A 24500-nucleotide genomic window follows, 5' to 3' on the forward strand; every position below is an offset into this window, starting at 1 on the left:
CCTTAAACCATGGCTTTAACCATGGTGGTTAGGCCAGAAAGCAGATTTCTGGCTTAACAACTGTGGTTAAAGCCATGGTTTAAGGTGTCTCCTGAACATGGCCAGTGTTCGATATCATTCTCTGACAGTGTATGTAAAAGTACTACTAAAATAAGTTGATTTGAACTACTTCTAAACTGGCTCTAGCCTGTCTTTATTGCCTCCAATATTAAATGATGTTTTCCACACTTTTTCTATATGAAGCAACTCTGCTGTAAGACACACCAGACTTTCCAACAGCCCCAAGAGGTCATAGGCGGTGGTGTACTGGTAAATCTTGAAGTGGAGGCACGCATTACGACAGTCCCCATGGCCGTGCCAATTTTGGACTCCCAAAAAGAGTCCAAAATTGCAGGCAGCTAGCTGCATTGATCCATATCAACAATCCAATTCTAGCAATTTTCACTTCCACCAGGAACAGTTTTTTAATATTGCTAATGGGTCTTAATTGCCCATTCAGGACCAAGCCACCCCAAATACTTTCTATTACAATAATATATTATTGCCAGGAAAATCCATTCTCTCTCCCCCCCCCCCCAGTGCCTCCTCTCCCAGCTCCTGTGAGGATTGCAGCTAAGCTCAGAAGGAACAGGGAATTCTGAGTGGCATGGCTGATGATGTCAGCATCTCTGCTAACAAAAAAGTGCTGGTGCTACTTTCCTATAAGCTCTGGCTCCACAATACCACTGGTGGCAGGATCAGGCCCCTCATTAATGCCAGTCTGAAGCAGGCATAGTTAATTCCCTCCACTGGTTTCAAGGACAGGAGTGGGGGGATTAAAAAAAATCCCCTTGGTTGAGCAATCCCCCAACTGATGGCTTGTACTTTCTACTAAGAAAAAACACACTCAGGGCAGCTTATCATTGTAAATAAAACTTGATTAAAACAATAATAAAACTACCCTGTGAGGTAGGTCAGGCTGAAAGACTGGTTGACCCAATATAAGATTTTCATTAATGGAAATTACTTATAAAAGTGAATAAAGTGTCACTCTTCAAATAATAGGCTGAGATTGCTTACTTTAAATTAAATATGGTTGCTTAGCATTCTTAATAGAGTCTTTCCCAGCCAAATTTGAAGGTCAGACTATAAACATTTCTAAGTCTGACCAGGCTTGTTCTGTTTTCAGTTTACAGACTGGGCAAATTGCTTAATTGGTTCATATCAGGGGAACCACGCCATGTAATTGTTCCTTAGGAGAACATGTGTTTCTGGCTAAACCATTACTCCTAAATATAGAGGGGGGCTGTTATGTCCATATTTTTGGTTTTGTGCCCATGGAATGTTAAGATCGTTTCCCCTGCAGAAATGTGTTGTGCAGATTCAGAGGAAAATGTATGGATTTGGTATTGTTTATTTTTTTTGCCATTTTGGAGATTTGCCAGCCTTGTAATCATATTAAATAAAAATTAGAGATGACTGATTTCCCCAAGGCTCCCCCTCTTTGAACTGGGGTTGTGCATACACATCCCAGTAAGCATTAGGCCACCCCCAAATCATACACCCAAGACTGTCCTCTAGGCAATGGCACAGAAATTGCATGTGGCCCAAAGCCTTCATATCTCTAAATCCAATCCATCTGGAGGATGCCAGATTGGGAAAGTCTGTTAAAAATTGTGTTAGTTTCCTTTCTGAAATCTTGAAAGAAAATTTAAAACCTATATCCGTTAAAAACAACACACACACCCCAAAACGACAGAGTCCTAAGGCATCTTCAAGATTAACAAATTCATCATGGTCAGATCCGACTTTTTGAGACGTGTAAGTTGTAACATACCAATGAAGCAATGGAAGAGCTATTACTATGCAGAGCCGTATGCAAACAAGAGCCAGTAAAATAATCAAAGGGGTTGTGTGACCCACTCCCAACTGCCAAAGTAAGATTAAAAGCATACATGGACACCTAACGAGGGCCAATGCAATTATGTTCTGCAGTGAACGAACGCCCCCACCCCCGATTCCAAGTCTGATAGTGTCAAATCTGCATATGAATTCTTACTCAGTAGCTTCAGGCTGGGGTCTCTTTGAAACATTTTTTCCACTGACGTCTGGCAACTTTCAAGTCCTCCTGAATGCCCAGGGGGATTGCAGTGTTCCCCTTTTCTGAGTGTTACTCCACTGTGTGAGACTGTTGAGTTGGGATTCATATGCAAATTTGACACTATCAAAATTGGGTTGAATAGAGACTGGGAGTGGCTAGTTCTCTACAGAAGGTAATTGTCCCTTGTTAGGCATTTATGCACAGGGGTTATAATCTTCCTTTGCCAATTCATTAGCGGTTGCGAATGGGTCAGACACACTCAGATTGAGGGAGTCCTTTACCCTTTTTGCTGGCCCTTGTCTGCATAGTAATTGCTGTCTTGCACTGCCTGGTTGTCTAGCCTCATTCTGTAATCACTTCCCCCTCTTTTTCTCTATTTGTATGTGCGTTTTCTTATGCATCTGATAAAGTGGGCTCTCATGCCTCAATACATGTGTTAGTTTTCAAGGGTGCAACAGGACTCTTTCTTGTTTTTGCTGCAGCTGATGAACACAGCTGTCCATCTAAGTGTTATTTTCCAGTAGTTGGCCACACATTGGCCTATACAAATTAGCTGATCATACATCGCTCAGTAAATTATAAAGGTCACCCAGATCTTATGCAAATTTTACTATATTATAGAAAGAACCCATTGTGCGGCTGCTGGGAAAACTTCATGTTAGGCATCAGAGGCAGCATGTCCATGTACATAGTTGCAGGGGAACATGGGCTGGACGAGGGTCTGTTGCACATTGTAGAAAAAAATCCAACATGGAGTGTGTATTGCAGGTGAGAGAAGGAACTTATTATTATTATTATTATTATTATTATTATTATTTATTTATATAGCACCATCAATGTACATGGTGCTGTACAGAGTAAAACAGTAAATAGCAAGACCCTGCCGCATAGGCTTACAATCTAATAAAATCATAGTAAAACAATAAGGAGGGGAAGAGAATGCAAACAGGTACAGGGTAGGGTAAGCAGGCACTGGGTAGGGAAAAACTAACAGTAGAAAGTAACAGTAGAAGTCTGCACAACATCAAGTTTTAAAAGCTTTAGGAAAAAGAAAAGTTTTTAGTTGTGCTTTAAAAGCTGTGGTTGAACTTGTAGTTCTCAAATGTTCTGGAAGAGCGTTCCAGGCGTAAGGGGCAGCAGACGAAAATGGACGAAGCCGAGCAAGGGAAGTAGAGGCCCTTGGGCAGGCGAGAAACATGGCATCAGAGGAGCGAAGAGCACTTAAAAAATGTTGTGCTTAAAATGGCATTTGTTATGTTGAACTGTGTATGTGAAATCATAATAGAGCTCTGTGTAGAAACAGTGTATACTAAAAGAACTGACAGGCATGTTCAGAAACATTTTATCTGGAAACGCTGACTTCATAATGTATTTAGCTAGTTCTCACGGAAAAGAGACATATGCACTGAGATTGTTTACTTCGTGATATAGAAAGCCTGCTGTAACTATTCTCTGGGCTTCTCCTCTCCTATCGGGGTTCAACCCTCATATGTGCTAATTCTGTTTTTCTGCTGAAAATAAAGCTGTTGCTAATGTCTCACTAGTCTCGTTGTCAGTGCCTTGGAAATCCACGACAACACATATTCTGCCTCTGGGTTTCCTGAAAGCAATTGGTTGTCCACTGTGTAAACAGAATGCTGGACCAGATGGACCCAGCATAATCCAGCATGGTTCTTCCTATGTTCTTAAGAAAAGTTTGTAAAAATTCTCTCCAAATCTTTCTCCTTGAAGCCTTGCTATGTGAAGGTTGTGGGGAGGGGACAAGGAGGAAAAGGCATTCTGCATGTGCCGAGAGACTTTACCTTCTTTTGACGCTGTACAAAGGTCATAGATTATACTAGTTAATTAGACAGAAAAAAGTCCAACAACTCCCAATAATTCCCAGCCATCATTTTTCTGTCTAAACATATATAGGATTGAGATCTTAACTGTGTTGAAGTTGGACTTGGGAAACATGGGTTTAAATCTCCACTCAGTCATGAAGCCCACTAGGTCATCTTGGGTCACTCACTTTTTTTTAGCTTAACCTACCTTACAGGTTGTTGTAAAAAAGAAAGAAAGGGTAAGCCCCATGTCTGCTATCATGAGAATATGGAGCGAAGGGCAGGATGCAAATGTGGTTTCTTAAAAAATTGAAAACAGGTTGTAGCATGTGCCTAAACTAACAAACCATAAACAGTATTGTTATGGAGTAGGAATAAATCCCATTCCATCCAATGACGATTCACTTCCTTTTTGGGGATTTGGTGAATGAATGAACTGACAGCGGAGGGAAAAATTAGGACGTCTTTGATTGGTTTGCATCTAAGCTTGGTTCAGGGCGGAAGTGGTGGACAAGGACCTGGCTTTGCCTCGGTACGTGCAGGAACTGTCTTCCGCCTGCTCCCTCAATCCTTGAATAGGACGTTCCACGTAGCCCTGAAGTAAAGGAAGGGGATGCTGGCTCGGCAACAGGGGCACTAACAGGAAGTGAGAGGCTGCCTCTCCTGCAGTCGTGGGGGGTGTGCTCGAGTGGGACCAGGCGCTGGGAAGGAGGAACGAGAGACCCGACTTCTTAGGGCTGGAGAAGCCGGCGGGAGGAACACCTTCGAGTTCATTCACAGCAGCGGCTGGAGATGGAAGAAGGTGAGCGTTTTGTGTGTGTCTCCCTTTCCATTCCGCCCTCCCCCAACAACCCGGGGGCTGCCAAGGAAGCTGCAGGGTCAATGGCTGGGCGACTCGAAAGGGGGCCGCTGAAATGCAAGGAGAAATTCGGGCATTGGGAAGTATAGGGGCTTGTTAGCAACACGAGAATGACCGAGGGATGTCGGCGTTTCCCTGTGAAGTTTTGCCTCTCGATTTTGCAAATAATTTCTGATCTCAAGTCCGATTTTCATCATGCGGGCAGGTGACAAAAGTCATTGGTTTGTGTTTCTAAGGTTTGCTTTGCAGATTACACAGTTGTATTCGGAGTGAAATCTTCATGTCAGAACGGCACATGCACAAAATGTACGTGTAATGATGAGCGAGTGTGCTGATTTCTATAGATGGGTGTTGTACGTCTTCCTACACGGAGGAGCTTTCTGTGTGGAAAAGGTATAACAAGTAATGGCTCTAATTAAGCCTTCTCCAACCTGGAGCTTATTTTGGACTACAACTCCCATCAACCACAGCCAGTATGATTGCCGATGGTTGCCCTGGCTGCGAATGGTGATGGGGGTTGCAGTCGAAAATATTCAGAGAGCACAAGGTTCGAGAAAGCTGCTCTAATATCTCTTGTTATTCTTTGGCTGTCTTTGTCCTTCAAGCCTTTGAAATCTTAATTAATTTTTACAACATGCATTTGCCAGTAATACGACTTCATGGAGCCGTCTGGTTGGTTTCTAAATGCAATAAATACCAACCTATAGATATGTAAAATAATCTATTTTAAACTGCCTTAAAAATGATTTGATCAAAAGGCAAGATATGAATCTTCAAAAATTTAGAATCTAAAAAATTTAAATAGCATATTGTGTAGAGAAATTAGCAGCACTAGAGAAAAATGTATTTCTACAATACACTGTCTGAACAATTCTAGAAAAAAAAATCCTTAAGGCATAATCCTATACATGTTCAGGCAGAAAATGTCTTACAACTTCCAGCCATTCTCAAGCTAACACTGGGAGTTGTAGGACTTTCTGTCGAAATGTGCATAGGATTGCATCCTAAGACACTTGCCAGCTTGCTAGGCAAACTTCCCATCCTCAAGGCTAAAACAAAAAGATCTTCCCTAACCTTCTGAAATAAAAACCAAGATGGCCTGGCAGGTGTATTTGAGAAGGGAGTTCCGCAATGAGAGTGCTGTTACAGAAAGGGCCTGGCTTTTTATCAGCAATTTAGCCTCTTGTAAAGATGAGCAGCAGCCCACAGGATGATCTTGGTGTGTTCTTGGTAGCTTTTATGGGGTTAGGCATAAACTGGATCAAGGCCATTTAGGGCTTTAAAGGTGAAAACCAGGACTTTGAGTTGTGTTTGGAAACAAATTTAAAGCTACTGCCAGATCTCCTACCATGGGTTTAATGTTGTCCGAGTGGATACTAATAATCAGGCTGCCACACTTTGAATTAGCAGAAGTTTCAGAACAATTTCCAAATACATCCCCATTATACAGCGGGTTGTAGTCATTAAGTTACCAGCAGTGCAATCCTATCCATCTCCACTCAGTGCTTGCTTCTGTTAAACTCAGTGGGATTTATTCCTAGGTACGTGCCCTTTGGATGCTTTGCATTTCAACTCCCACCAGTGCCAATCAGCATGGCTAAGGGTTAGGAATGTTGGGAGTTGTAGTCCCAAGGACAACTGGAGGATACCAGGTTGGAGAAGACTGGTGTATGGGATTGCATCCTGAAATATGTGCCATGGTAGCCATACATTTATGTTGTCTGTTTTATGTTTTCAAAAGATGTAGTCCGGGAGCCAGGGCGGGATTTATTTACCCGAAGAGTGCAAAAGCTTAGTGAATATTTTTTGATAATATATGACATAAGTGTCTCAGAAAAGTGAGTCTTACAAAGTTCCAGTGGTGGGGAGCGGGCTGAGTGATGACGTTATCAACATGGCTGCCATGCTATTATGTAGTTGCCACATTTGAATATGCATAACTTCTCACCCGTTTATGTTACAGAGATGATTTTTTTTCTGAAATGTTTCAAATTTATTGACAAATATTTTTTGTAATTACACATTTTTGTTAACTCCATTAGTTTTGGAGATAATTTCATTTGAACGTATAAAATCAGTGTTCACATTGGTTATGTGTGACGTTTAACCATGATTTACTCTAAAACTATATGACTTTTGAAAGAATACTCAATAACAAAAAAGTTGCATTTTTTAAAGAGGATTAAGAAAATGTATAATAACATGGGGTTTACCCCAACACGTTTGGAATTATGAGTGATACCTCGTTATACGTCCACTTTCTCAGGATTGTATGATTTTACAGTTTATCATACAGGGCTTTCATTTCAAAAGCATCCACCCTGAATATCTCTCGATCTGATGCACAGATCATTTTGAACATGTTCAACCATGATTTTTACAGTTGAACATGTTCAAATGTTTTTTACAAAATTTCAAACAGGACGAGTATGATGAAATATTTGAAAAGACAATTTATTAAGTTGAATTGTTTTCAACCAATGTTTTTTAAATCTTCAGCAAAAATTTACAATTTACAAAATAAATACTATGTTCTGTGAGAAGGGTTAACAAATAAATTTAACCGGATGTCCTCTTCACTTTCATTGGAACTGCTATCATCACTGTCAAAATCGCTTTTCTCGTCTTCTTTTTCACTGTCCTCTTCTGTGGCTGTTTCAAGATTTTCAGGGAGTGTTGGACCATCGTACCATTTTATGTGGTACCTGCCATTTTCCAAGTACCAGCCGTGTTTACCAGGATCAAGGACGTTGTCAGGTTTTCTACAATCTGTTCATTTCCACAGCCATGAAACTGAATTGCTTCTTTTAATCTTTTGGATCAAAGCAGGTTTAGATGTAGGTGTCATAGCAGAGAATCCTTTCCTTCGTACCTATGATGCATCTTCCTGAATCATCTTTCCTGCATGGCAGTGGTTTTTTATATTTTTTAAAAAGCATTTATTTATGTCAAGGGAAGCTTTTTAAAAATACAATTATAGCAGGAAGGGATGGTGGTGGCTATGGGGCTGAAGGGGAGGCCCCTCGGGCTGCATCTTGCCCCCAAGCCGGAGGTTCCCCACTTCTTGCCTTATTCCTTCAATTAGATCAGTGTCATGCAGGCACAAGCTGCATGGCTGAGAGATAATATTCTGCAATAACTAGTTTCTTTAGCCTTTGAGTCAAAGGGGGAAGGAGTACATTGATGAGCAAATAAACCATGGCTTGTTTTCCCTATTCCTTGTTAGTTTCCCTTCTGCGCATTTTGCCAGCCTTCAGAATGGTTTCTTTTTCAAACTGTTCTTGCCTGGTTCCTCTGTTTCAGGGCAGACTGCAGCGCAAACAACCTAGGGATAAAATAGGGTGACCATATGGAAAGGAGGACAGACCACCTGTATCTTTTAACAGTTGTTCATCATAACAGTTAAAGCTGAAGGAACCCTGCCCTCTTTTGTAACTGGTCAAGATGGAAGGGCTCTTGCAGCTTTAACTGTTGTGATGAAGAGGGAATTTCACCAGCTGCTGCAGGGGTACAAATGACACCTGCTGAAATTCCCTTTTCTATACAACTGTTAAAGATACAGGAGCCCTGTCCTCATTTCCATATGGTCACCCTTGATAAACCACAGTTCTGGCTTCTGACATCGCAACAAGCCATGGCTTAAACAAGCCAGACTTCATAATACAGCCACAAACCATGACTTCTCTTTGTAGTTTGTGGCTGGTTGACAAACCATGGTTTGTTTGAAGCGATGGTTCAAACAGGACAACAAGCCAGATTTCATCCTGTGGCTTTTGTATGAACCAGGCCAGTAACTGAAAGAAATCTTATGTTTAGTTCTTAAGTGTGGCCTTATCACATTGAAACACTTCTGGCTTTGTTGCACAAACTGGTGTCACTCAAATCAGGTTTGTTTAATTTTGTGAATATTTCCACTCTCAGGGATCAGGGTACTGTGTTTTAGATATCCTAAGCATCTTGACAGGCAGGGTTAGGGGTGGGGAGAAGGGAGATCTGGATCTACTGCTAGGCTTCATGGTGATCTTTCAGTGGAACATCAAGGATTTCTGGCTCCCAATGACTTAACTGTAACGTAATATCCTATCTCTGCGTGTGCAATGATGTCCTGTCCTGTCCTGTCTCTGGGCATGCACAAGATACCACCATACTGACTGATATGATCTCAGTTTGTCTTAGTCTTTCGAGATGAGTGAGTTCTCTTTTTTCATGGTGATGGGTATGTAGGGTTCTTGGACTTCCAGAGCCTGGTACAACCATTTCGTAAGGCTGGGGCCGGGAACACTTTCTGCTCAAGAGCTGAATTCAGTTTCGGAGAAGCTCTTGGGGCGGTGGGGGGGGGGGGCGGCGCATTCCCATAGTGGCCGATGTGAAAGGCAAAAGAATATGCTGACATATTCTAGCTTAAAGTCTTTTTTCAACCTTTTAGAATGGAGAAAAAAACTGTAAAAGCAGGGAACCCAGTGAAGGATGCTGTCAGTGGTTGGGTGGGGGGAAGGAACCCTGGAGGCCATATTAGGACCCCGGGAGCTCTGGATTTGTTCTAGGGGCTGAGTTTTCCCATCTCTGTCATAAGAAGAACCTTGCTGCATCAGGCTCAGGAAGGCCCAGCAGTTGTCAGCCAAGTACCTCTTTGAAGCTTATAAACAGGGCAAGGATACAACATGCTGTTGTTTTTGTCCCAGCATCTGGTATTTAGAGATGTTTTTGCCTCTGAATATGGACATTTTGCTTTGCTTTTGGCTAATAGATTCATGTTTTTCCCCAACTTCCTTGCTGGGGTCTTTTGAAATGCTAGCAATACTAATTATGTGTGAGAGAGTGGGGGTGGGGGAAATCTTGGCTCTATTTTTAGCACTTACCTTGCTTGACTTTTATTTCACCTTGCACAAAGTATTTAGGAGTGAAAACGTCTTCCTTATTATTTTTAAACTGCAGCGAATTAAACGGAAACAGCATGCCTGTATATTTTGGTAACAGTTCACTGGTCTGAAAAATTGACATGTCCGTAATTTAGCTGACTGGTCTATGTTTGACGTAGAATGTGGACGGTTTAATGGTTTCCATTTTAGGCTTCCTGTCATCAGTAGGAAATTCTAAAGCTTAACTGTGTGGAAAAAGGTTAACTTGCTTGCTCTCATCTGTGTGCTGTAAAATAGCCAGCAGGATTTAACTGTAGTGTTCAAGGCTGCATCTTATTCCTAGGAGATCACCTGCAACAAAATGTTACAGTATGGAGGGCTCTCTGTTCAGTATTCTAGCCAATCTATTCCATTCACCTGTCCCTGGTTTTCTAGTCCCTCCCCCTAGGTTTTATTAAAATATTTGCATCCCATCTTTTGACATCTCACAGCCCCCACAAGGTAGCTCACAAACATTTAAACAATCTACAAAACAAAGTCTCAGTTGGAAAAGAAGAAAAAGAAAAGCTAAAAGTCAGAGGTCAGATATTATAATCACAGAAGTGGGGTGGGGAACGAAATCAAACCAAAGGAGCACGGGACCCAAAAGTATGACAAAACACCATAAAGAGGGAGACAATCAGACGTCCCAGGTTATTTTTATCCCCCCCCCCCTCTTTTAAGTATTTCTATACTGCCTTTCAGGGCAGAACACCCTCTCAAATAAAGTCATACAACAATTTAAAATATATAAAAAAACAGTCACAATAATGACATAACAATAACAACAGAAAAACATTTCACTCTACACCAACAATAAATAGCAGCAACAGTTAAAATGGCAGCTTAAACCAACATCCTTGTTTAATTAAAAGCAGATTTAAACAACTAGGATTTTAAAACTCATTGGAAAATAGTAAATGAACAAGCCAAACATACTTCCTCTGAGAGAGAATTCAATAATGTCAGGGCTACCACTGGAAAAGCCCTATTTCTTGTGCCCACCAGACCAGATAGATCAGTGGTTCTCAACCTTCCTAATGCCGCGACCCTTTAATACAGTTCCTCATGTTGTGGTGACCCCCAACCATAAAATTATTTTCATTCTTCTCTACACGATCCATTGTCATGGGATGGTTTGCTAATGAAAATAATACATAACAATAGCTTTAATAATACAAAAGATGATACATGACATAGTTCAGTCAATACAGTTTCCTAAGACCATCGGAAATATGTGTTTTCCAATGGTCTTAGGCGACCCCTGTGAAAGGGTCGTTCGACCCCCAAAGGGGTCCCGACCCACAGGTTGAGAACCGCTGAGATAGATGTTACTGGTAACCCTGTGAGCAGGGCAGAAGTAAGTAAGACCCATTGAGTGCAGAAGAGGTTTAATCTCAGGAAAGCGTGCATAGGATTGCCACCTAAGAATAACTTCTGGATGTGTTGACAGGAGCTGTAGAATTGAGGCAAAGAAAAAGGCTAAACTATACAGAACCTGAAGAAAAACATCTCGAAAAAACCAAAGAAGAAAGCAAAAAGTCAAAAAAATCTGCAAGATGTAAGTGGTGTCATTTTCTCTCTTAACATTTCACTTCTTCTGTATATAGGTATGAGATTTTAGTGCATGTTTTAAATGAACTTGTTTATTGTCCTGTTAGAATATATGAAAACATTTACACTGGGGAAAAAGCGTATGGTTGCAGCATGCTATGTGTCAGTGCAGCTTTGCAAATAAGACCAAAAAATGTCTAGCCTGTTATGAGGCTAGTGTTCAGAGGAGGGCAACCAGGATGATCAGGGGTCTGGAAACAAAGCCCTATGAAGAGAGACTGAAAGAACTGGGCATGTTTAGCCTGGAGAAGAGAAGATTGAGGGGAGACATGATAGCACTCTTCAAATACTTAAAAGGTTGTCACACAGAGGAGGGCCAGGATCTCTTCTTGATCCTCCCAGAGTGCAGGACATGGAATAACGGGCTCAAGTTAAAGGAAGCCAGATTCCAGCTGGACATCAGGAAAAACTTCCTGACTGTTAGAGCAGTACGACAATGGAATCAGTTACCTAGGGAGGTTGTGGGCTCTCCCACACTAGAGGCATTCAAGAGGCAGCTGGACAACCATCTGTCAGGGATGCTTTAGGGAGGATTCCTGCATTGAGCAGGGGGTTGGACTCGATGGCCTTGTAGGCCCCTTCCAACTCTGCTATTCTGTGATTCTATGAGGCTAGGAACCTGCATGTCAATCCTGGCAGCAGAGGAGGGAAGTTCCCTCTTCCCAGTCTGCATGGAAATGCAGGCTGTTTGTCTGTTAGGCAAACTAAAAATATTGGCTTGCATCAAGCAAGCTGGCAGATCACTCCATCCCTCCTCTGCTGACCTACTCATTCGCCTCCATGAAATTCCTAGTCGCCTGTGGTGAGTAGTTAAATAAAAGGCTATATTTGTGACTGATATCACAAAATCTGGCTGCCGAACTGCAGTTCATGCTGGTTTCACACTTTCCCCCTGAAAGTTAGTGGTGTAGTGGTAAATTCTAGTTAGTGGTGTAGTGGTAAATTTTGAAGTGCAGGCACTTATGAGAGTCTCCATAGCCGTGCTATGGAGAGTCCAAAAATTCAGGTGGTGTTCTTGATCCACATTAACAAACCAATTTTCATCTCCTCTAAGAGCAGGTCTTTTGTAAAGCTAATGGGTCATAATTGCCCATTCAAGTTCAAGCCACCCCCAAATACTTTGCATTATAAAAGGGAAGAATATATATTTGCTGGGAAAATTCATTTCTGTTTAGCTACTGTAAGAATTGCAGCTAAGCTCAGAAAGAAGGCAGAAGTCTAAAGTGAGTGGATCCAGGGCCTTTGCATCCAGGCTCCACTATACTACAGTTACCAGCGAAGTATTGCTATAGATGAATGTTCCTTGAAGCTAATACATTCCTTTCTTGGCCTACAGCAGTCTTTCTAAAGGACGTTCTATTGATCTATATGAAAAATGTAAAGTAGCTGGAAACCGATTTGCCTTGTTTTCCCTCTAAAGAAGTATGGGTTTTGAGGCCCTGTTCATGCTGTGGCCTACGGATTTCCATTTGGCGACAACACAGCCCTGGTTCACACATAATGAGAAGCCACTGTAGGGGAATTCCCTGCAGTGTTTCTCATTGCGGCGGCAGCAGCCATTTTAAATATTCAGGGTGCGGTGGGGGTGGGCCATAGCTTGTGTTATGTGTGACACTGGCGAGGGTGGTTTGAAGTGGTTGACAAGACACCTCCTAAAACAGCCCATGAGTCCTGGGTGGCTGATCAAGCACCCACCCTCACTGGATTCTCACGTAATGAGAAGCCATGACAGCAATGGGCTTTGGGTTGCCATCCTAATGCCTGTGGGTGCTACAACTTGCACAAGGTACTGGTTCTCCTCTATTTGGCACTGGTTAGGCCTTATCTCGAGTATTGCGTCCAGTTCTGGGCACCGAGAAGGATGCAGACAAGCTGGAACATGTTCAGAGGAGGGCAACGAGGATGATCAGGAGTCTGGAAATAAAGCCCTATGAGGAGAGACTGAAAGAACTGGGCATGTTTAGCCTGGAGACATGATAGCACTCTCCAAATACTTAAAAGGTTGTCACACAGAGGAGGGCCAGGATCTCTTCTAAATCAACCCAGAGTGCAAGACACAGACTAATGGGCTCAAGTTACAGGAAAAGCAAGAGATCTAGCCTAACCCCTTATGGCTAAAACAGTGAACTGGAAAGAAAGTTCACTGGAAAGAAATACCACTGAGGAAGACCCAAATTGGGTTGAAATGCATTTGGTTTGGTTTGCTTTTAAAGTTTTTATTTGAGGGTATATATAATATTTGAGGGTATATATAATATTACACAGTTAGGATTTATTTGAGGTATACAGATTGGTTTTAGTACATAGTATATTAAAGACTTCTTAAGCATTTCATTCACCTGTACCAGATTATTGATAGTGGAACGATTAGAAGCTTTCCCACCCCTTTCTTTCCAACTCAAGTTACAGGAAGCCAGATTCCGGCTGGACATCAGAAAAAAACTTCCTGACTATTAGAGCAGTATGACAATGGAACCAATTACCTAGGGAGGTTATGGTCTCTACCGCACTAGAGGCATTCAAGAGGCAGCTGAGCAACCATCTGTCAGGGATGCTTTAGGGTGGATTCCTGCATTGAGCAGGGGGTTGGACTTGATGGCCTTATAGGCCCCTCCCAACTCTACTATATGATTCTATGAACTGTGGCTAATAAACTATGATGGGCTGCAGTGATTGTACAAACCAGGTCACAGAGATTAGCCTTTTCTGTGGTGGCCGCTGCTCTGCGGAATGATCTACGCTCTGTGGTGTGTCAGGCCTCAGTGTGCTGTGTGTTAAGCTTGAAAATGTATCTCTTTATTTTGGCATTCCTCCAGCCATGTCTTGAACAAACTATTATTGCATATTGCATTGTATTGTATTATATTCTGTGATATTTTAATTTTAAACCACTTCGGGATTTGTGGAAGTGAGAAGTTGTTTTTTGGTGTTTTAACGTTAAACTACTTTGGGATTTCTGCAAGTGAGAAGTGGTATAGAAATATTACTAATAAATAAATGACCTGTGAATGTGGAATAGTTAAGAGTCTCCTAGTTTTTCTTCACAAAACTTAAATCTCCGGGGGTTCCTTAGTTGGAGCCAAAATACTAAAATCATCTTGCAATTGGCTTACATTTGTAGTGTATCAGACATGTCCTAAGGGGAAAATTACAAGAATTTTGCACCTAACAAACTCCACGAGTTTTTGGAAACTTTTTAATTAAAAACAGTCTCTGGAGGCTGTGATTTTTTGATCAGAGGAGGAAAGAAGAGAGAAAAATAGTTTAACTATTTTTCATACTGAACATTTCCCTCAGAATCAAACCTCTGTCTTCAGTGTTCCAGACGCATAAGTACCCTTGTAAACACTCATGTAGTGTTTATTTTTCTGTCGTTAAAAATAAAAGCCCCCAATTTGTGATGGCTTCATTATACACATTTACCGTGTATTGTGTACTTCTGCCCCTCAGTATCTTTTTGCTCTAGGAGGTTGAGAGAACCTGAATCCGTTTTATTCATCTGAAGAGCGCTCAAGCTTGAATTAAAGAACTAAATGAATAGTTTAAAAAGAAGAGTGAAATGTTCTAAAATGGTTGTCATGCTATGAACAAATGTGTAGCAATTTCCCTTAAACATAGGTTTAAGAAAACAGAGGCAGCTGTGGGTGGGTGGAAACTCACTGGTATAATACAAGCAAGCTCTATTTGTTGATTTTGTAGCAAGTATTAATGGGAATTATGCTTTTTATGTGCATCTATTTTAACAGAATGTGCCTTACTTCCTTTGCGCACTGAAGTTTTTTTTTTAAAAGAAAACCATTCAGAATAATCAGCAATCCAGCTGATGGAATTGGAAGACCAATAACTGGTAGCTAAGGGCTCATACATACATATTCTTCATGTATGTGCTATTGCCATTTCTTAGTAGTAAGGCAGGATACACATCAAATAAATAAGTGGAAAGTTTAGAGGACTAGTTAGGAAAATTTAGAAGACCAGTTTGGAAGCTAGGCGAACTTTATTGTTTTTTTCAAATAAGAACAGGAGACAGAAAACACCTGATTCCATCAAGATATGCCTAAGTTCGCCGTCACTTAGAGACTGTATTGTATAATGACACCATGTACACAGCAGCAGCTATAGGCACTTATAAATGCTTGACCAAATCAGCAGTACTGGCTGCTGATAGGAATGCTGGATTAGATGGACCATTGGTTTGACCCTGAAAGACTGCTCTTTATGCTGAAAAACTAGAACTTCCAGGTGGCTTTATGTGATGTTGATAACATTCCTTTACAGATGCCTTAATTCCACGTTTTGCAAAGCTTTTCTTTGGATGTCTAGCGGCAGTCGTAAGTGGAATGATGTATGCCATATACCTCTCAACATACCATGAACGTAAATTCTGGTTCTCTGGCAGGCCGGTAAGGAAATAAGATATTTAAGAACAATACAGAAGAGACTCCTACCTGTTACGTTTTGCAGGAATGGGGCTGGAACATGGAATGAATAAACAAGGCTGCTTCTGTAATGTCTAGAGTTGGGAGGGTGCAATAAAGCCCCGGGATGGGACTCCATATTACCTTTGACTCTAGTCTCCTCCTTTCCTTATAGCTTCGCTAATCCATTTGTAAAGTGCTTCAACACTTCTTTCTTCTCATCCCACAACTTATTTATGCCACCAGCCTTGTCCATCCTGGTGCCCCCCAGATGTGCTGGCCTACAACTTCCCTCATGCATGGTGGCTGGGGGATGAAAGGAATTTATTTATTTATTTATTCATTTTTATACCGCCCAATAGCTGAAGCTCTCTGGGCGGTTCACAAAAATTAAAACCATTCAAAGTATAAAACAAACAGTATAAAAGCATGATATATCCTGCCTTTCATCAATGCAGAGGCGGATTCCCAGATAGTATCTTGTCAAAGTACTGATTGCAGCCACAGATGTGATCAGCTTCAGCAAGCCTGCTATATCTTCATGTTCTACTTTCGAGCCTGTTAGCTGTTCTGAGAAATGTTGAGCTGTTTAGGAAGATAGTGATCTGAATTACTCACCCTGCAGATAAGATGATTTTCCCACTCATAAGAGGCTGAGGCCTTTACCCAGGAGGCCTGTGCTTGGCATGTAGAAGGATCCCATTTCACTTCCCAGCGTGTCTGCTTAAAAATAAGTTTGTGGAGTAGATCTGGAAAAACACCTCCTGAGCCTCTGCTCCCTGGCAGTGCTGACTTTACCAAGTTAGTTGGGCCGTGGTTTCAAATGAATGTAAGGCAGCTCCTTGTAAGTCCACAAGAAGAGCCCTGGTGAATCCGAACAAAGGCCTGCCTAATTCAGCATTCTGTTCACCCAGTGGCCAACCAGACGTCCATTGGAAGCCCACAAGTAGGACATGAGTGCCATAGCACCCTCCTCCTCATCTTCCCCAGAAATTGGTATATAGAGCCATACCGCCTCTGATATTGGAGGGTAATATATAGCCCTCATGACTAGTAACCTTATCCTCCATGATTTTGTCTAATCCCCTTAAAAGTTGTCCAAGTTGGCAGCCATCACTACATATTATGGTTGCAAACTCCGTAGTTGAACTAGGCACTGTGTGAAGAGGTATTGCCTTTTGTTTGTCCTGAATTTCCTACCAATCAACTTCACGGAGTGGCCCTGGGTTCTAGTGTTATGAGAGAGGGAGAAAAATGTCTCCCTATCCACTTCCTCCACACCATGCATAATTTTGTACAGCTTTGTCATCTCTTCCCTTACTTGCCTTTTTTCTAAGGTAAACAGTCCCACATGTTGTAATCTTTCCTCATAGGGTAGTTGCTCCAGCCCCTTGATCATTCTGGTTGAAATTGATACCCCAGAATGAGTCCCATGATTGAGTCGAGTAAGCAGGCTGTCATGTTCATCGGGAAGCTGCAGCTGTAGCCACAAGTTACCCAGGTCGCTCCCTATGACTGGAAATAGCAAGAATGTCCATTCCCCCACCCCCACCCCCATGATTTCCTTACAAATAAAGTCTGACTAAAAGTTCAGTAGATAGTCATTTATTCCAGCAAGCAAATGTAAAAGGTGAACATAATTTTGTTTTGTTTTTCTCTTCTAGGAGCTTGAACGAGAAATCACATTTCAGGGTGATAGTGCCATTTACTACTCATTTTACAAAGAGTTGTTAAAGGCGCCTAACTTTAAAAGAGGTAAGGCAAATATACTTGCTCAATAGTGAGTGAGACAAATTATACAAGGTAGTACTTGGTAGTTTCTTATTTTGGCCAACATCTTGGGGATGGGGAATGAAAGCATGCAAGCTTTCAGATTACATAGAATCCTTGAGTAGTTACAGCTAAAATGATTACAAAACTCAGAGGTTGCACGTTCTCTTATCCACCACAAGCTGGTTCATCAAAGTTTTCACCTACCTATTTTACCTCTTGTTCTCTGGGAACATCTGTTTCTAATCCTATTAGGATTAGATATTCTAATCCTATTTTTCCAGGTCATCTGGAAAAATCATTCCAGTGGTTAGATTAAGGAGGGTGTATGCAGTTGATCAGTTCGAGGATCGTAGTCCACTGAGATTCCCATGTTAAGCCACTGTGAGGTTTCTCAAAGAAGAGCAAGATTAAAAAAACCCAATTAAGTCCATAGGAATTTAGGCATCTCTAAATCCCACTGGGACCAATGAATGTTAAGAACACAATTCAGCAACGGATGGGTATTTTTCTCTAGATGGTACTGCAACACATAGATTACAGCAGGGCCTGCTGGTAAATTGCAGGTTAGATTTAAGAGCAAGCATAATGAAGCTTGCACTGGGGTTGTCCAGGGAACTGTGGATTTCATTGCATGACTGATGGGCCTGTCGGTTGTCTGACAAATTCATCATCCACATGTGAGTGCAGGTGGTGTTTTTTTTTTTAACAGAAAAAGTTTTAGAAGGAAGCTGATTGGATGATCTACATCCCCAAAGAAAGTACATGTAAATTCTCTCCAGTATATCAGTCTAACATTGCTTTTTAATGTTCTCCATGAATATTATGAGAAGCTGTACAGCTTTGGCTGTACTGAATGTTGCTGAAATTCCTAAATTCCAAGCCATAAAGATACTGTACTTCTTTAGAAGTAGTCCTCGCAGCGTAGCAAAAGTAAAATATTGCAGAAACCTTGGTCAGGAGAAGTTGCATAAATAATGTAGATTGTTTCTCTCTCTCCCCCCCCCCCCCCCGGCATCCTCAGGCATCTATCACCTTACCCATGACAACAGAACTCTGTCGCTGAAGACCATGAATGCAGTGCGACAGATGACTTTGTATCCAGAGTTGATTGCCAGCATCTTATATCAAGCGTCTGGCAGTGAAGTATGCATCTTTCTCTTGCTTTTATTTGCAATCCAGAGTGATAAGTAGAAGGGATGTGTGTTGCTTAAAGCAATTGGCTTATTTTACATCCGAGCGTGAATAGTGTAGCCTCAGCGGCTGACCGCCAAGCTGTTGGAGGACCACTGCGCTGTGGATGTTCTCCATGCACTCAAAGTGCAACTCACTCTGTGCTGTGCAAATCACCCCTCTTTAATTGAGGCAGGGAGACAAGTACAAAAAGGCAAATCCTAAAACCATTAAGAGTGCTACATTATTATTATTATTGTCTTTTTCTCGCTCATGGCGGACTAGACGGACATGACGGGCATTGCCAAGTCATGCTGTCTTTTACAGATTCAGGAATTTCCTGACAATTGAGCAAGTTTTAATTATGACTGCTTTCTGGATGGTGGTGTGGATGTATTTTGGTAGGCCCAGTTTCTGAAGGTTTTCTGTATAGTTTTTTGATGTGATGCCGGTGACTGATGTGACTAATGGAGTAGTAGTGACTTTTTCCTGTTGCCATAGTTCTTTGACTTCCATGGCCAGTGGTGTATATTTTTCTCTTTGCCTCTTCCTTTTCAACAACATTTTTGTCATTCAGTATTGCTATGTTGATGAGGTATGTGTGTTTTTCTTTTTTGTCTGTGACTGTTATGTCTGGTTGGTTGCAAGGTATTGTTTTATCAGTATGAATTGTTCTGTCCCAGTTTATTTTTTATATTATTATTATTATTATTATTATTATTATTATTATTATTATTTCCTGCATTTTGCCCAATATTGAGCCTCAGGGTGGCCTTACAAAATTAAAACATACACATTTTAAAACCTATGAATAGAAATATACAGAAGTATAAAATATATTCCAATATTAAAACATTAAAATATTTAAAATACATGACAATTATAAAAGACCTTAGCACAGACAGAGGCCCAGATTAATTGCCAAAGGCCTGCCAGAACAAAAAAGTTTTTGCCTGCCTCTGAAAGCACATCAAGGAGGGAGTCAGTCTAGCTTCCCTGGGAAGAGAGTTCCAGAGCACTGGAGCAGCCACCAAGAAGGCCCTCTCCCATGTTCCCACCAGGCACGCCTGTGATGGTGGTGGGACTGAAAGAAGAGTTGTATGCTCCCTGGAACCAGCCCCGGTCAACACTCTGGCAGCTGCTCTGTGAACCAGCGGAAGTTTCCAAAATGTCTTCAAAGGCAGCACCACGTAGAGTGCATTACAGTAATGCAAACTGGATGTAACTAAGGCATGTGTCACTGTGGTCAAGTCTGACATCTCAAGGAATGGGCACAGCTGGCACACTAGCTTTAACTGTGCAAATGCACTCCTGGCCACTGCTGAAACCTGGGCAAGATATCTGTCTTGAGCTTTAAATTGCTTTGCAAACAGCAGTCAAGTCAACTGCTTACTTACAATAAGGCTGCCTTAACATGGAGAAAGGACATGTTGAAGTATTCTGTCTCTGAAAAGGGCCAGGGATGCAGCTCTTCATTTTTTTGCAGATGGCAGGTCACACACAGAACCTGTAACTGGTGAAGTGTGTGAGCCAGCTGGTTCTTGATTCAAATCTTGACCCTACCACAAACTTCCAGTCTTGGGCAAGTTCACGTTCCATCAGCCTCGCTTCGGCTCCCTGAGCTGCAGTATGGGATTCTACTACTAGCCTATTTCTCAGGACTTTTGTAAAGATTACTGATGGAATGCATGGGAAGCACCTTAGATACATCAGATCCACAATATCACACAGGGCCAGCCCTACCATTAGGCAGAGTGAAGCAGTTGCTCAGGCAGCAAATGCTGTGAGGTGGCTGCAAGGTGTTGGAGGAGAGACCAGCGTGCCATGTATCCTGCTCCGTGCCCCTTAAGTTAGCCTGCTGCTTTCTGGTGCGGTGAAGGATGCTGTCCCATCATCAGTGTTGAAGACAGGTTCACCTGACATCTTCTGAGGAGGTGGGAGGGGACATTCTCTTGTTCTTTGCCTCAGGCAGCCAAATGTCTTGGGCCAGCCCTAATATCAAGGGTGTTGAACCTTAGGCCAGCAGGCCAAATCTGGCCTGCATGGAGTCCCAATCTGGCCCTCCAGGGCTCCCCTTTTTCTCAACCACTAATTGTATGGTGATTTCCTGGCTTTTGCATCTTTCCCACATTCTAAAAGGTTGAAAAGTCCGTCCTAAGGCTCAGTTACTGGCAGTAAAAACTTTCAGCCAAAATATGCTGGTATTTTGGGCATTTTGGCCTTCTTTCTTTCGGCCCCTCCCACCACTGGAATGCAGCCCCCAAAACTGAATTTGGCCCTTGGGCTGAAAGAGGCTTGCCACCCCTGCAATATATAAATGCTAAAGTAAAATAACTATTATTCTTGGGCTGGATCCCAAGCATCCCTTATGGGAACGGAAAGACTCCACAATCCAGCAGATAAATCCTGCGTGAGTCTCGCCATGGAGGAGATGATCTTGCTGATTTCCCCTTTTCCCTAGATCCCCCACGCTGTTCCAAAGGGTCTCTCAACCCCCTGGAGCACTTTTCAGAGGGCACGGGAGTTGCAGGAGGAAGGTGGAATTGGCAGAAATTGCCTCCACTGAGGACCTCAGTTGGATCGTGGAGCCCTTGTGCAAATGGAAGAGACACTCTGGATCCAACTGTTGTTGTTGTTGTTGTTGTTGTTGTTATCATCATCCGAAGTAGACTTAGGAGTACCTTTGAGACCTCCAAGAAAAGGTCTGTGTTTTATATTTTTAAGAAGCAACAAAGCTGCCATTATTTTTATGAGAGTTCTTAATGCCCCATTCAATCCGTCCTCCAAGCCCTCTCCTTTGCACCTAAGTCTTGGGAGACAACAGAAAGTTGCCGCTGGTGCTTCCCTGTCGATTTCATAATACTTCTCTTTGCATTTGTGCATTTCAGGTAGTGCAATCTAGTTCTGACTGTGCTGCTATTATAGCCTGTGTGTTGTTGTTGTGTTTTAAAGTGTTAATATTTAATTTTCAGGAAGTTATTGAGCCGGTATATTTTTACATTGGTATAGTATTTGGACTCCAGGGGATCTATGTGACGGCACTGTTTGTAACTAGCTGGCTTATGAGTGGGACGTGGCTAGCAGGGATGCTGACGGTTGCCTGGTTCATTATTAACAGGTAAAGCAAATATTCAATTTTTACATCATTTAAAGTGCAATCCTAGGCCCCAGATCCTCTGTCTGGAGGGATTTAGGATAGGGTCAGAAGGCTGACTCCACCCTGGCAACCCCATTTGCACTCTCAGAAAGCTGCACAGGTGTAGATCTGCTGTCAGTGGTGTTCCCATCAGTGATAGATCCCAAACTAGAGTAGTCCAGGTTGGCCTTGGATCCATCAGAGCCAAAGTCCTTCTGTTCCCCTGAGAGTTCCCACATCTGGTCCTTCAGCTGCAACAGCCTTGAGATGGCAGACCCAGTGGAGGCTGGTGGCTCTGATGTCAGTGGGGCTGTAAATTTATTTTAAAAATCCATTATTAACCAATATCTAACTTCCATGAAAGGTACAAACTGCAGTTGGATTTGTCAGAAGAATAGGGCATGGATTGTGAGGATAAGTTTGGAGTTGTGGCCAGTCATTCCCGCCCCCCCCCCCCCATGTTCTCATTTTGTCGATTACTTTTGTTGTGTTTTTAATAGGTTGAAATAGCACTTTCAACCTATTAAAAGGGTTTGTCTGGCAGACGATCAAACAAACCACAGTTTGTTTTTGTCAGTTACTGGATTGTTTGTTTCCGTCTTCCTTCACCCATTCCCTCCCTGTATCGCAAATGCTTTTGCAGTGCTGTAGTATTGGTATATAGAGCAGCTGGATTTTTTACCACTCTTGCCTGCTGCCTCTGTAGCCTGGTGAAGCAACTCATGAAAAACCCACAGTTCTGAGTTCACATGTAATGATAACCCAAGGTTTAAACAAGCCTGAGTTCACAGCCCAACAACTAACTATGGTTTCTCTTTCTGGGTTATTCGTGGTTTACAAACCATGGTTTGTTAGTGCAGCTAGGTTTGCACATCACAACAACCAGAATTCAACAACCTGGTGGAACTTGCTCCTAGCCATATAAAGCATTCAGGATTAGATAGCAGGGCTATTTATAAACAATCCCAAAAAAGTTCTTGTCATTAAGACTAATGCTGATATGTAGTTTCTGTTAGGATCAGTAGTCGCATTCCATAACTAAATATTCATGTTCCAAAAGCAACTCAGTATGTTTTGTTCCTTTTTTCTACCCTGTACCTTCTTCAGGGCTGATACAACAAGAATAGACTACTCTATCCCTTCTAGGGAAAACTGGGCCCTGCCATATTTTGCTTGTCAAGTTGCAGCACTAACAGGCTACTTAAAGAACAACATAAACTCTTCTGCTGAGGTAAGATGAAAGAGTTTTAAATATAAATATAAATATAATAGTATAAATGGGTCCCGCTCAGACATAACAACCTTGATCCAATAAATGAGCCTAGTGCCCCCTCTCCCCTCCTCCCTATGTGAATCTGGCTTTGATGAAGATACTGTGATTTGTTAAACCATAGTTCCCAGAGATGTCTGAACGTGGAAACTATGGTTTAAATGCTGCTTACAAACCAGAGCCAGATCCTAATTTAATAATCATAGAATCATAGAATAATAGAGTTGGAAGGGGCCTATAAGCAGGGCCGCCTTAACAGCATTATAGCCCCCGGGCAAAGCAGTGCACTGGGCGATGCCTACACAACCACTCACAGGAATAAAAATGTAAATTATCGATAAAATAAACTTATATTTATTGGTACCTCCAACAAAATCAGTGTTTTGACATTAAAAAAACAACATGCTGTACAGCAAAGATTAATCAATACAAACATTTGGACAATATAACATGAGCCTTGAACTTGAAAAACAAAAATTTCAACATAAAAATGGTACTTCGGTGGTAAATCATACTGGCGGAGATGGTTCAGGTGCACAGTATGAAATTACTATGAATTATTTGTTATTCATCAAGTGGTCAACACAAACATTTGCGAAATTTCTTTGCAGAGAATTCCTTTATAATTGGCTTGAAGTCAGTGGTCTTCAGGATGTCATTTTCCATACACTCAAAACATTACGTTTCATTTCTGTAAATGTTAAAATTAGTGTTAAATTCTGGTCTGTGCATAGATTAGCCTGGGGCCCCTATGCTCATGGGACCCCCGGGCAACTGCCCAGCGTGCCCATGCGTGAAGACGGCACTGCCTATAAGGCCGTTGAATCCGACCCTCTGCTCAATGCAGGAATCCACCTTAAAGCATACCATGCACAGAGGAACATGTGGCTGTTTGGATCTTGGTACTTGTACTCCTCTCACTACTGCATTGTCCCTGTGTCTCCCCTCTTTCTTCCTCTTGTTGTGCAACGGGCATATTTGAGAGAGTCGCTTGTATTTATTTTTATTACGGTATGACCTCAACTAACAGACTGGTGAACATGGCTTTGTTTAGGTAGTCAGCACTTTATGTTCTTCACCTGTCTTTAGGTTCCCGTCCTTGTCTTTAAAAATAATAATAACAACACGGTTTTCTGGAGGAAAAATATAATTAAGGTGGCAATCTTATACACACTTACCTGGAAGTAAGTGCCAATGAATTTGATAGGACTTCTGTGTAAACATGCCCAGGGTTTGTGCTCTAACAAAAGTTTCCATTCTTCAGAACTTTCAAGTGCCTTTCCTTTTTCTGGTGCTCAAAGCTCACAGAGTTCTATTGTAATAAAATGCATTCAAGGTCGTTCAAGACTTTATGTGTAAAGATGGATAAACGATGGAATGTGCTCCCTCAAGAACTTCAGCCCCCACCTCTCTTAGCTTTTAGAAAGGCATATTTTCAATTTAGCCTTCTGAAATGTGT

At 41.9% G+C, this 24500-nt stretch overlaps 1 protein-coding gene across 1 annotated transcript in view; it reads left to right on the forward strand.

Moving 5' to 3' along the window:
• The first annotated feature begins 4558 nt into the window (after positions 1-4558).
• DPY19L4 (dpy-19 like 4) overlaps positions 4559-24500 on the forward strand; it is a 41985-nt gene continuing 22043 nt past the window's right edge. The window contains exons 1-7 of the mRNA XM_063130958.1: positions 4559-4705; positions 11114-11221; positions 15553-15677; positions 17357-17447; positions 18487-18608; positions 21608-21753; positions 22879-23002. Coding sequence (XP_062987028.1) covers positions 4696-4705; positions 11114-11221; positions 15553-15677; positions 17357-17447; positions 18487-18608; positions 21608-21753; positions 22879-23002 — 726 coding nt within the window. The 5' untranslated portion in view covers positions 4559-4695. The remainder of the gene's footprint in view (positions 4706-11113; positions 11222-15552; positions 15678-17356; positions 17448-18486; positions 18609-21607; positions 21754-22878; positions 23003-24500) is intronic.

The sequence above is a fragment of the Elgaria multicarinata genome, chromosome 7, assembly GCF_023053635.1.
Source record: "Elgaria multicarinata webbii isolate HBS135686 ecotype San Diego chromosome 7, rElgMul1.1.pri, whole genome shotgun sequence".
Lineage (NCBI taxonomy): Eukaryota > Metazoa > Chordata > Lepidosauria > Squamata > Anguidae > Elgaria > Elgaria multicarinata.